The following is a 13,135-nucleotide window of genomic DNA, read 5'->3' as shown; positions in this document are numbered from 1 at the left end:
TTTGCGTTAAGATTGTCAATTATGACATAATTAATAAAATTCAGCGCGTTTTATTTGCTTTAAATATTGCTCGTCTGTATTTTCCCTCTCTGTTTTCAATTGCAAAATCAAATCAAAACAATCAAACATCATCAATCGTACTCGCTCTGTCTGTTAATTACGTAATTTAAAAAATATTGAAATTACCCTGTGACTGAAAGCAATCACCTGTAATGCGACAGGTTTTCTTTTCCCTCTTTCTCGAGTTTGTTCTGTCTCGTATATTAATTTTCGCGAACGATTTTAACGTCCCCTTAACTTCGGAAGTCGCACGCGCGTACATGTACGCACGATGACGTTCATGAATGAAGATTACGGTGCAGTATTTCCCGCTGGGAGGGGGTGAAGGGCGTGATTATAAATCACGCGTATAAAACGATCGACGTCGCAGGTGTTTGCGCAAGGTGAGTTCGCGGCTTTCGAGCCCGGAGGGAAAGAGACGACGACGACGACGACACCGTCGTCGCGATAATAACCGCGATATTACGAGCCACCGGGCCACCACCACCACCATCACCCGATTTTACTGTATACGATCTGTCGCATTTGCATGCCGCGTATACGAGAGTGTGTACACGGGCACTCAAGTCGGCGATCGGTACATATAATTTCGTCGCAATCGCCATGATCTCGCCAATTTGTTTTGCATCCCGCTGTTGTAACGCGGGGTATGTGTGTTCGTACCCCGTGCGTGAGCGGAGGATTTAGATATAAAACGTGCGCCGCACACACCAAGGAGATCTGCATCTTTAACACTTGGCCGACCGCCGAGCGCTGTCATTAGCGGTTTCGCGAACCGTCAGTGAGCGACTCTAAAGACTGTCATTAATATATTTATGCTAATTACTGTCTTGGGGAGTGAGACGCGCGACATCGAGGATACACGCGTGTTTATTGATCCAAAGGTGTAGTTTCGATGTTATAAACTTTTATTAAACTTTTTTGCAAGATATGCATCTAATATATTTGTATTGTATATTTAATATATTTTATATATAAATCTTTCTTCATATATTATATGATTATGTAAAGATAAAAGAGAATCGCAAAATTAATGTAAAAAAACTTTATCGTGTGCATTAAATTTTAAATATTTAAATCATTTAATATAGGTATATAAATAGGTATAGATATTAATATTTTTTTTTATTATGGCTATCAAAGATGTTATCTCTTAATTGGCAGAATAGCATCTTTTTATGTAAGATACTCTCAAATTTAAGTAAACTGCTTATATAGATACACGATTTGTCTTATTGTTTACTGACTTGTCGGATCTGACTGTTTGTAACTTGAAGCGAGACACGAATATATCTTCCAACTCTGATAAATGATGCGTCTTGTAAATCAATTCTAATCTATTGTCTAGCGTTGTTGATAAAATATTTTGTTTACGTTGATAAAACGCGGTGTCATTATCAGTTTCTACCGATAGAATATAAAGAAAAAATTCCGAAGAAATTATTCCGTCAAATACACAACCAAGAGTAGAAGAAAGAAGATACTCTGGTAAAATATGATCTTTTCTATTGTAAAGATTGTATTTCTTGCTTGGGAGAAACAAATAACGTTGAAGAGAAGAAATAATTTTTGATTTCATTCTCTTATCGATTCTTATTTCGCTTTTCGTCTCACCCCTCTAGGAATGGTGATAAGACACGATACGAGCTTACCCCTCATACGATCGACTCACAAATTTCTGTTGCGGCAGGTCTCGCGTCCGACCCGTCGGCTGCATTTTACTTTTTCGCGTGAGATGCGCCGAAAGGGACGTTCCGGTTGTTCATGGTTAAAGAAGGGAAGGGGGAGGGTTATCGAACGGGGGCAGAGGAAGAAGAACCCCGTCGTCCCTCGGCACGTGGCGGTTGCGTATTTCAATAATAGCAGGAATTAAAGCCGGGGCTTCCTTCCTTCTTTCGGCCGCCACGTTCCGTTTTCTTTCCTTCCTGGGATCCTTCCACCCCCTCCCTCCCTCCCTACCTGCCTCTACCTCGTTCTTCTTTCCTAAAGGTCCTTTTTTCGGAACACATAATCGGGACTAACGCGCGTGCGGACCTTAAACCGCGACAACTTTTGCCTCACTTTCTTATAGATGCCCGCACGTCTTTGTCTGTCATCCCTAAATCTTTCTTTCTTCCCTTTGCTTTCTCTTTTTACGCGAATCAGTGAATATCGATCCGTAATCAAATATATCAGTGAAAAAGAACGTTACTCAATGATTTTATAAAAAAATTATCTAAAAGAATTTTTTTTTTTTTTTTTTTTTGGAAAATAAATAAGTAACCATTTCTCACTCGTTTATACTGACATTCGTTTATGCTCATTCGTTTGGTCCAAAGGAATTTGATTAAAGAAATTAAACTATCTATCTTCGCACTTTATCGTTCAAATAAAATTTATAACTTCCGACCGAAAAATTTCACTGTAAAAATACAATCTACGAGAACTCAGACTTGATATAAAAAGTCATACACTTCTAATAAAATATATTTTTGATAAAAAAACATTTTCCCACATTCAAAGTGCAATCTTCTATTCCTTCCGCATTCCATCGGCTTTGCTTTACTGCACGGATCTCGCAGGTAGTCCTCGCCTAGCGTCCTCATTATGAAATGAAATACAAACGCCCTGGTGAGAGACCGCCACTTACCTTATCTAACCCCGTTTCTCTCCCTTGGCCAGGTAGACGGGGAATTTTATTGCAACAGGTTAGGTGCATCGTTGGTTCGATGGCCTATTGCATCCGCCTGTGCGCATCGCGTCAAAGTTACAGAGTAGCGGATAGTTTCTTCGATCGGAGCTACGACATCTTGTTTACCTCAGGCTGTACTTCTCGCTTTGTGAATACGGTATAAGGACTATCCGTGAATGATTTACATAACTCTACGAGAAACGAGAGAGATAGACATTTATTATAGTATAAAGAAATATAATTGTATAAAATATACAAAAATATAAAGTAAAATGCGGAAAAATCTTACACAAATAATTTTAAATAATTTTAATTATGAATATTTAAGAAAAATTTTAACAGAATAATAATATCGGAGAAATTATACGAGGTGTAAAAGAAATTTTTCAAATTGTCATAAAAATCAAGCGGACAAGTGTTCGTGTTCGAAGACCGTTTCAAGACAACAAGAATTCAAGATTTCGATTCAACCGCAGGATTTATCGCAGCTTCTTTTTCATAATCGCCAACGAAATTTAAAACGAATCCTGCATATCTTTACGCGATTAAGTTTTTACGGTAGATTATTCTTCCGAGTGAAACGATCATTATATTGCGGAAATTCTCATGGATAATTCTTAAATGCGCGCTCATCAAGCTTCGGTAACAACTCCGGATTCGTAAAGCGCTGACGTATGTGTACACACACATACACACACACACATACAAACACTTCTATATATATATATATACACACATATTCGCGGACCACGTGATAAGTAGTTGCATCGCAACTTCCCCGGGCGGAAGAAAAATTGAGCGGTCGGCTTCGTGCGTGTTCCTGGAATTGAATCAAACAAGTGTTACCACCCTCTTCGAGGGAGCGTAATATATCTTCTAACATTCAGCGGAGAGACCGAGACGGATAGCTCCCGTACCAAGGATATACCTGATCCCACGTAGAGGATCCGACGCGCTGCGGCGCGTCTCGCGATTTCCTTTTTGCGCCGTGCCGTTGCACATCTCCGAAATTAATGCTCTCGTGCCCCCTCGCTCCTCAGTTTCCCCCTACCACGAAATAATTCGAGGTATGCGGATTTTGATACCGTATTAACGCTTTCGACGCGAACAACGCGCGTATATCGCCGTATTATCCGCAAACGCAATTTATTTAGGTATTTATTTAGATATTCGAGAAAGATACACAAGCGACTATTAATATCTAGTTTCTTTTTTTTTTTTATAGTAAATGAGATAAATAAAACAGATTATTGTATTAAAAGACGAGCTAATTATTTTTTTTAAGCAGACGAGTACATTTGAAAATGATCAAAATATCTATTTTTTTTATTTTTTTTAAAGAAATAGACAATTTTCTAAATATTTCCAGTTATATAAAATGATTTTTGAGTACATCTAAATTTCTAAAGAAAGATGTTGAACGTATAAAAGAAGAATAAAGAAGAAATATTTTAAATGCTCTTCTGTAAAATCATATCCTTTGATCTTTATGTATCTTTTTTTTTTTTTTTTTTTTTTTTTTTTTTTTTTTTCAAAAAGCATCGATTCAATATTGCTATTATTTTTTAAATATATTTAGAAATAAATAAAATATTTTAATTGTCATTGTTTGTTTAAATTGAGTATTGCAACACACATATGTAATCGTTTTTAATTTTCATCTGGAAAAAAAAATTGTTCTTGTGGATCGCTTTATATTTTTTTGCGTTAATACGTCTGTTCTATAATTTTATTAAGACAAATTTAATTGGTGCGCATTTAATAAATATTCATGTGTCGCTTTCACGAGGATACTTTGTCTTTGTAAAAGAGAGCTGTGGACATGCCAGATGTCTTATCTCGCGCCGAAGAGATCCTCAAGAGAAGAGATCGATAAATCGATAGCCGAAGAAGAGGAGTAACATCGACAGCGCGGAAGGAACACTAGAAGCGTAGGGTGGTGAGGGGACGCGCGGGTGTTTTCCACGAGAGCTATAATAGCACGAAACATAATCCCCGAGTGAATCTAACGAGTCCTGGAGGAGCGAGTTGAACGTCGAGAAAAAAAAAGAACCATAGAAAAAGAAGAAGCGCCAGGGAGAGACGTTGGAGAGACGAAGAGAGAGAGAGAGAGAGAGGCGGGGGGAGGGGATGGGGGATGGGTTTCTATTTTCGAATGTCGGTGCAGGAAGAAACGACGGCGTCGTCGCGAGTAGGAGAGGGATGACGCGACAACGGTGGATCGCCTGAGAAAGCCTGAGGATGATGAGACGAGCAGGAGGAGAGGGGAAAGAGAGAGAGAGAGAGAGAGAGAGCAAGAGCAGTCGAATCAGGTTCGGCGCCTCTCCGATCATTCTTCAGTCTAGCGCAACGACTCACCGGCATTTTTTGCCGCCCCGAAACAGAGAAGACGTTCAAATTGCTCTAATGGCGGACGAAAGAGAAAAGCCCTGCTCCTTTCCAGCAGGTACTTATCTTTTTCCCAGCTTCGTGTGTCTTCCCGTCGCCGCCGTTCCAAACGCGACACCGACGATTGTTCCCCGAGACTCCGGGACCCGCGCGTTAACGACATCGTCACAACGTTACGATTTCATGTCACAAAGGGGATACTCTCCAGTGGTCCAGGGATTCTGTATGCTTATGCCGATAATGCCGCTATCATTACGCTAAACCAGTTCGCATCGAGGATTCTTAAAATTCGAAATTTTTTTACTTTCCAATTCTCATTGACGGATTACACAATTTAAATAGCGGAGCATCCCCTCTTCTCGATAATATCACGATGCATTCTATTATATGTTGCTTGTAGATTTTTGAAAAATCTTACTTGTTTTTATTTTCATCTCCTCTGTCACTTTTATTGTGTTTCTGTATTTTTTAGTAGATAAAAAAGAAAATATATAAAAAAGTACCCTCGCTTTAAAAAAATTATTCAACAATTTGAAATATTATCAGAATTGTAATATAATTTTGTATGGAGCGCGCAATCTCTAGTAAATATCTGTGGATATAAATTTTCATTTACCTTTAGCTACGCATTTCGTCTCTATAATCCACATCTCAAATCCGCATCGTGATTTACGTATCGTATATATCACTCTACGAGAATTCACCGTTATTATCCCCGAGCTTTTTCCACTCCCGTTTTGTCTCTTATTATTGTCAATTAACCCGTTCGTAGGGTGGGATCGGCGAGGGCAGAGGGACGCGAGTTACTGGACAAACTATAATCCTAAGACCGTCGTCATTATATCTACATCGTGGGTACGCGAGCTGGGCCCATTATCTCGTTTACGTCACGAAGACATCGGCTCGCGCGTTCGTGCCCGGTGCAATTCAGAAAATCACTAAGAAATAATAAGTCAGCAGTGATCCCGTGCGCTGTGTGGTCCTCTCTCTCTCTCTCTCTCTCTTTCGCTATTTCCAGCCGATAATAATTACCTCCCGCGGGATGTGTATGTAGGAATATCTACATCGTTTTCATCGTGGAAAAAAATCACGAAAGATCTCTATGATTCGCAAAAGTGTTCCTTCACTACGCTTCTCTTCGGTATTTTCAGGGTCAACGTAATCGGCATCGGTCAGTCGACGTATTTAACCCTTTAAGGATACGTTATTTGGCTTGAGCCTCAAATACATCTATTACCGAATGCCTATTTATAACTTCTTTAGCAAGATTCTGATTTTTTTCGGCAATCTTTAAATTTTCTTTTGTACAGTATTGGAAAATTTTGTCCTCAATCTCGAAAGTAGCAACGAGTAAAGTTGAGTAGAATGAATGAAATTAATTAAATTTTTTAATTTAAATTTTTCCAAGAAATCGATAAATTTAATCGTTCATTGCGATTGTCACTATTTACGTGCAACGGGTATCTTTCGACAAACGTCGACTCGCTCTGATTAAATAGTAAGCAAAAAGAATCGGCATAGGTGGCATAAGTGGGTCACTGTCGTTTTTAATTAGGCGCGAAATGATGGGAGAGAGCTTCCTTTCGCACATTCGGCTGCGACATCTCAGACAGGCAAAAAGCTACGACTCTCCGCGAATCCGGCGTCTTGTTCTCCCTTTTTCCATCTCCATTAAATAGTCCCTCGTCTCTCTCTCTCTCTCTCTCTCTCTCTCTCTCTCTCTCTCTCTCTCTCGTTCGAGGGATCTGAAACTTTTAGAAAGGTCAGACGAGAGGTCTCGCGCTTGTGCTCATCTTCCGCTTTCATCTCGTTGTCAACAATGTTGTCGTTGACGGTGCTACTTTGTCGTCTTTATATTATAAATGGTCTTCTCAACAAATTAATATTGTATGTAAATGATTTTGTACATATGAGTTTATGTAAACGTGAATTCGGCACAACGATTTATCATCATAGCAATGCATTTTAATGCGTCACTTTCCAAAATCATGTTCTTAATTATCTATGTGTTTGTCAAATAGTAATCTTTAGTTTCCTTTAAATTAACATTTTTCACTCGATTACGGTATAATGGCCCACAAATTTTCTTATATGTCAAAAAGAAGGATTAATCCTTATTTCTTTCTCTTCCATCAGTTCTCCGGGAATAAATCCGTGAGGCTCAGCGCACGCGAGCGTAATCCGCAGAAGAAGGGAAGGATAGGCGTACAAATCGCGTCCGCGACCATAGACTATGGCGATGGTCCTGACCGAGAGATACACTTTTTGTGGGTTTCTAGGCCGCCAAGGAGCGAATGAATGAACACGGCTCTTCGTAATCCATTCATGCTTCAAGAGGGTTCATACTCCCTCCCGCCTCTTCAACTTTCTAGAGAGGAAGAGGCGAAGGAGAGCGACAGAGAACAAGAGGAACGAGAGGAGGAGAAGAAAGGAGAGAGAGGGAGAGAGGGAGAGAGGGAGAGAGGGAGGGAGAGAGAGAGAGAGAGAGAGAGAGAGAGAGAGAGAGAGAGAGAGAGAGAGAGAGAGAGAGAGAGAGAGAGAGAGAGAGAGAGAGAGAGAGATCTTTCCTTGTAACTCGCGCTGTTATATTTTGTTTGCCTGCTCTCCTGAGAAACCCTCCGGACCTCCTTCTTCGCCCCCTCCCGCTCAGTATTCCTCTTCCTCCTGATTCCCCTTTTCTCCCTCGTGTTAGACCTCACTTAGACCCTGGGATCTGGGTCAGATTATATGTATACAACTTGTTGAGGCGTCGGGGGCTCATCGAGAATATCCACGCGCCATCTTCGTCGGTCGCACAATTCGCAAATCGAATTATCGTGTCCCTGACCGCCGCGTTTTTTCCGTAACACTTCCGCAAGATTAGTCGAGGGATTACTTCTCGCGACAATGGCCGTTTAGGCTATTCTGTAAGATTCGTTTCGTAATTATCGCCTTCATTTTTGACGAAAGAAAGATGATAGATACGATATATTTTCATCAAATAATCTTCGTTACTCGATGAGAGATTCTGTACTTTGCTACGATTGTTCAATCTTTAATCAGTAATTAAAATTACTTCTCAAACATAGCCGGGCCAATGTCAATTAATTTCAATTTGATATTAATATTAATCTTAATTTTAATCAAATTCTTCCAGTATTAATTTTACAAAGGCAAACACATAATAATATTTATGTAATTTATTATATTTAATTTATATCCTACATTTTTGTTTTAATTAATTCATATATTAATTATAATTAATAATTAATTGTTTTAATAATCATGCGTTTCATATATGTCTCAAAATGTATTTATGTCTACAAAATATATCAATTTTTTTTCCCCCGATACCTTTTCCCTTCATCTTCTATGTCGCACGTCGATGTAACATTTATCATTTACTATAACTCTGTTATTTATCAATATCTTGTATGTTCTACGCAATCCCAATTTTTATTTTTCACGGTGCATCGGTCCTTAAGAACGTAACAATTGGTGCGAGACGCGCCCAATTAATTCGGCAAACCCGGCAATTAGCGAAATTAATAATAAAATTCCTAATGAATCTAAATCAACGGTGATAGAAGTCTTCCTGTGCGGTCGGTGCCGGGCCATTGTGCGGACCGCGATGCACCATTTAATAATCGGCCAACGTCATTCTCGAATTGCGTGCCAATTGACGGGGACGCTGAAATTTCACTGATGCCGAAACACACGAACAATCGGTATTTCAAACGCTCAAGTTTATTTCAAGAGAGATTTGACGACGGTCGTTGAGTTAAATGACTTGCATACAGAGACGTAAGTTTTTTTTTTATAAACATCTTTAATATTTATATACATATATAAGATATTTCTTATAATAAAATTTATCTCCCTTGCAAAATATATAGAATGTTGAAAGAAAAAAAAATTTACGATCTCTCTATATACAAATATTATATATTTTTATATTTTATTCATACTGTGTTTGTGTGCTTTGTAAAAAATAAATTCTCTTTTTTTTTTGCATGTATTGACTTTGCATATCCAGAAAATAATTTAATATATACAAACTGTAGAGATTGATAATTGATTATTTCGAATCATTGAATATTTTCAGAAATATTTTAATTTGTTTAATGCAAAAAACTTAAATTTATTAGCTTACAAAAATATGAAAATTCAGAATAAATGCGTTAACAATAAGTTCTTTCTCTCTATCCCGTGCGACGTCGAGACGAGAATAATTGCCGGAAGGAAGGACCGGATACAACGCAGAGGGAATGGGAGGAAGGAGATGTAGAAGACGTGAAACGCGAAATGGCGGGAACGTCGTCTCCTGAAACGAGTGGAGACCACGCACATCTAAAATTATATTCTCATTAACCCGGTTCTATCTTGAAGAAGAAAACTCATCGGGATGACGGAAAATTGCTTCTGGAGATATACAAGGTACATACGACGCTTTCGGGGTGTCTTCATTTGACCATATAAATCTCTTGTCGAATCGTCTTGTCGATCTAATTATGATAAAATTATCTCGCAGATTTCGCAGGATGAATTTCGAATAATTTCGACAATATCCAAACACAATTAATAATCGAACATAAACGAAAGGAAAAGTATCGAGATCCTTTGCATAATTAATCGCGTGAATAAATATTTGTCATTCAATATATGATAGATGGACATTATATAATATTATCCATCAGCATCAAAAATATTGTATCGACTAGCCTTTGAAGTTTCGACAAAACGCCGAGTCCACCTTCGTAGGCGAGAAGTCATCGGGTTCATTTTCCACTCGGCTAGCGCGCTTCTGGAGATTGATGGAAGCGAGGTTAGTGACGGGGAAATTGAAATTCTCCCTCCTCTTTAATCGCCATTTCTCCGTAAGGGATATATAGCAGCGCAATACCGTGGGAATGCTTCCAAGCAGATCGATTGAAATAAATGAAACGAAAATTCGAAAAAGAAAAACATTACTCGACTGGATGATGATCGAAGATGGAGGGAAGGATTTCACATCTCGTTTCGACCGATTACACATGTTACCGATAACTTCCGATAATATTATATTCTTGGTAAAAAAGAAAATTAATTTCCGAAAACTTTGCTGCGAAGCTTGAATGCAAAATCAATGCCGATTGAGAGAGCGCATGTGAGAGATTTAATTGGGAATAATTACTTCGCGTCTGCTGCGTAGTCGAGGCGAAGATTAATGCGATCCCGCGAGAGAGAAAAAGGCGTCGACGCCGGAAACAAAGCGAAAAAACTACGAGCGGGAGGGAAAAAAAATCGGGATAAAACAAGGAGACCACTGTGAAAGAAGCGTGGCCGGCGTCGGCATAATCGAATTATTCTTCTTACGAGTTAAACATATGCGCCGCCGTGCGTGACGTCACGTCGTTTCGAGATAAGTGTCGCGAGGGCACATCGAGATTAGAGGAGGAATTCTTGTCGGCGCGTTCTCTCTCTCTCTCTCTCTCTCTCTCTCTCTCTCTCGAGTCAGCGGGATTTCGTATCGGGGAGAACCAAAAAATAAAAAAAGAAAGAAAGAAGATAGAATTCCGTAGAAGACGCCACGAAATTGGCAATCTAATAAAAGGAGCCAAGAGGAATCGACTGCCACGAATCGATTCGAGACTGCATTTTCATCGTGATAACGATCGCTCATCAAGGATGTATCTACTACTTCTTTTATCTCTTCCCAATTCTTCTCCCTTCTCCCTTCTCAACCGCCGTCTGCTAGATTTTTCAATGCGATAAATATTTTGAAGCACTGTTTTCTTTGTCATTTTGTCGTCTGTTAGCAAAATTCGTTGACGTGTTTAATTTATGTATATTTTATAGAATTCACTAATTTACTCTGTTTTTTTTTTTTTTTTTTTTTTTATACCATCTATATAAAGGAATCCATAAATTGATTATATAATTAATTAGATTCGTTTTCAGACTTTTTCTATTGTGAAAATAATAAGCATATCATATTGTCTTAAAGGTGAAATATTTCAAAGACAGCTCGATATAAATATTAAAAATAATTAAAAAAAAAAAATTAAATATTAAAAAATTTCAATTTTTAAGTAATTTATCGTTTTCATAATATAGCCAATCGAAAGATTATTTCCTAAACTGTAGTGAAAGTTTGTTCACAGCACACAATAATCAATTCAAAGGATCGACAGAATTAATCGAGAATTATCGACATAATTAACCGAGCTAAACGAGGCTTCATTCTCGGCCGAGATCCTTAAGTGAGAAATCCATTTAAGGGAAGAATCTGTCCAATATCTTAACTTCGAACTCCCGTCGTCGTCGTCGCTCGCGTTCAAGTAGAATGCATTAACAGCGAATTTACATGATTCGCTCTTAAGATCAATTTTCAAGATCAAGCATCAATAAAATCTCTGAAATAATTTATAACATCTCTCTAGAAATTTGATATTTATTATATTAGATTTACTTATCATAAAATTGCGACAACTTGATAAAAATATGCAATTGCCCTTCGAAGAAAGAGATAACACAAGAAATATCCCTTCTCTCTCGTCTAGCACGCACAATCAACATACCAATTCCCCATCTGCCACTTCTCCTCCTCTCGCCTCGTTATATCCGACAGAAAGGAAGAAAAACGCGGTGAGGAAGAGAGAGAGAGAGAGAGAGAGAGAGGGACATCTCAGTCTCATCAACGGGGCACAAAGTCCCCTTTGTTTTCCGATTCCGCGATCTTCCGCAAACGTCGATTGCGGTCGACAGCGCGGTTGTTCGCGCCTTTTTGCATCCTCCTGCTGGGAATCGGGGTAAACGCGTTAATCGATACCGAGGAGGATGGGGAGTGAAAGAGACGTAGAGAGGACAGAGGGCGAGAAATAGGCGAAAGAAGAAAGGCGGCGGAAAACTTGACTCGATCGAGCGAGAACCGGAGGATGAAAGAAGCAGGACACCGCGGCGGGGTGAAAAGTTAAAATGAGACGAGAGAAAGTCGAAGAAATGACGAGGGGGTGGCGAAGGGGGGAGAAAGGGGGAGAAGAACGGCAGAGGGTGGCCGGTCGTAAAGACGTTCGTAGGGTACGCGGTCGCTATAAATATTGCAAAGGGATCATTATTTATGGTAATTTGATCCGAGGGAAAAAAAAAGGACTCTTTGCGAATTAGAAACTTACGCGCACTCGCGTTATTTCACGGCGGATCCCTCCGTCTTTCTTGATTCTCCCTTGACGACGATACACGCACGCAAAGGATAGCTATTTACGGAAGAAGAAATATCGATTGTCGCGTCTCCCGGCTCGTCGAATGAGCAAGTTTAATTAGGCGGTAATCGCAGAGTTAATGAGCTCCTCTTTAGGTCAGTTATGATAATAACGCGGATAATGCGCATTCTAAGAAGACTATAGAAGAGATACGTGATTTTGCAAACAAGAGAGGATCTTTTTCGCAGAAAGAAAGATAGATTCTGCCTAAAATTTACACGAGCATTATTTCACAACAAGTTTTTCAATCTCGGAGCCAGAAAAAACGCGGTTCGAATACCAAAAAAAATATCAAGTAATAATATAAAGGAAAGAAATAACGCAAAGAGATTAGAATGATATATAACTTACGAAAGAATACACATGTTGCAAAAAAAAAAAAAAAAAAAAAAACCAATTTACCTCGACAGAATAATTTACATATAGATGTTGCGAGACTTTTTTGTCCCGCGCGCGAGAGACAATGATCTTATACGAGTCATTAATTTCGAAACTATTTTAAGTCGTATTGATCTATCTCGGCTGATAATTTATACGAGAATCGTTCATTTAAAGAAATGCTCGTTTTTCGCAAGAGTATCGCAAGAATATATTCCCGCTCATTACTCGTTTATTATGTTTCGAAAATTGATTTACGACTTTTCGCGTAATAAACGGCAGCCGTATATTGTTCGGCCAATACATCACCGAACACACAATACCGTCCATTATAAAGTAACGAAACTCCGACGAGCGACTGCAAGGGAGAGAAAGAGAGATAGAGAAAGAGAAAGAAAATGAAACGTCGGAGAGAGAG

General features: G+C 38.9%; 1 protein-coding gene across 7 annotated transcripts in view; it reads right to left on the bottom strand.

Annotated features, from left to right (window-relative positions):
• Positions 1-13,135, bottom strand: part of LOC138939056 (uncharacterized) — a 56,083-nt gene that overhangs the window by 24,390 nt on the left and 18,558 nt on the right. Inside the window, exon 5 of one of the 7 annotated variants that reach the window (XR_011447785.1) lies at positions 2,690-2,922. The exons of 5 other annotated variants lie outside the window; for them this stretch is intronic. Coding sequence is in view for 1 of the 2 variants with exons in the window: in XM_070306540.1 (XP_070162641.1) it covers positions 2,913-2,922 (10 nt within the window). In the remaining variant the exon portion in view is untranslated. Of the gene's footprint in view, positions 1-2,473; positions 2,923-13,135 lie in introns of those variants that run through there. One more of the 7 variants, XM_070306540.1, reaches the window with a different exon arrangement.

The sequence above is a fragment of the Polyergus mexicanus genome, unplaced genomic scaffold (genome assembly GCF_030449975.1).
Source record: "Polyergus mexicanus isolate NDT 795.1 unplaced genomic scaffold, iyPolMexi1.0 SCAF_13, whole genome shotgun sequence".
Taxonomy (NCBI): domain Eukaryota; kingdom Metazoa; phylum Arthropoda; class Insecta; order Hymenoptera; family Formicidae; genus Polyergus; species Polyergus mexicanus.
Note: the sequence above shows the minus strand (reverse complement) of the source record. Positions and strands in the feature narration are given on the sequence as shown.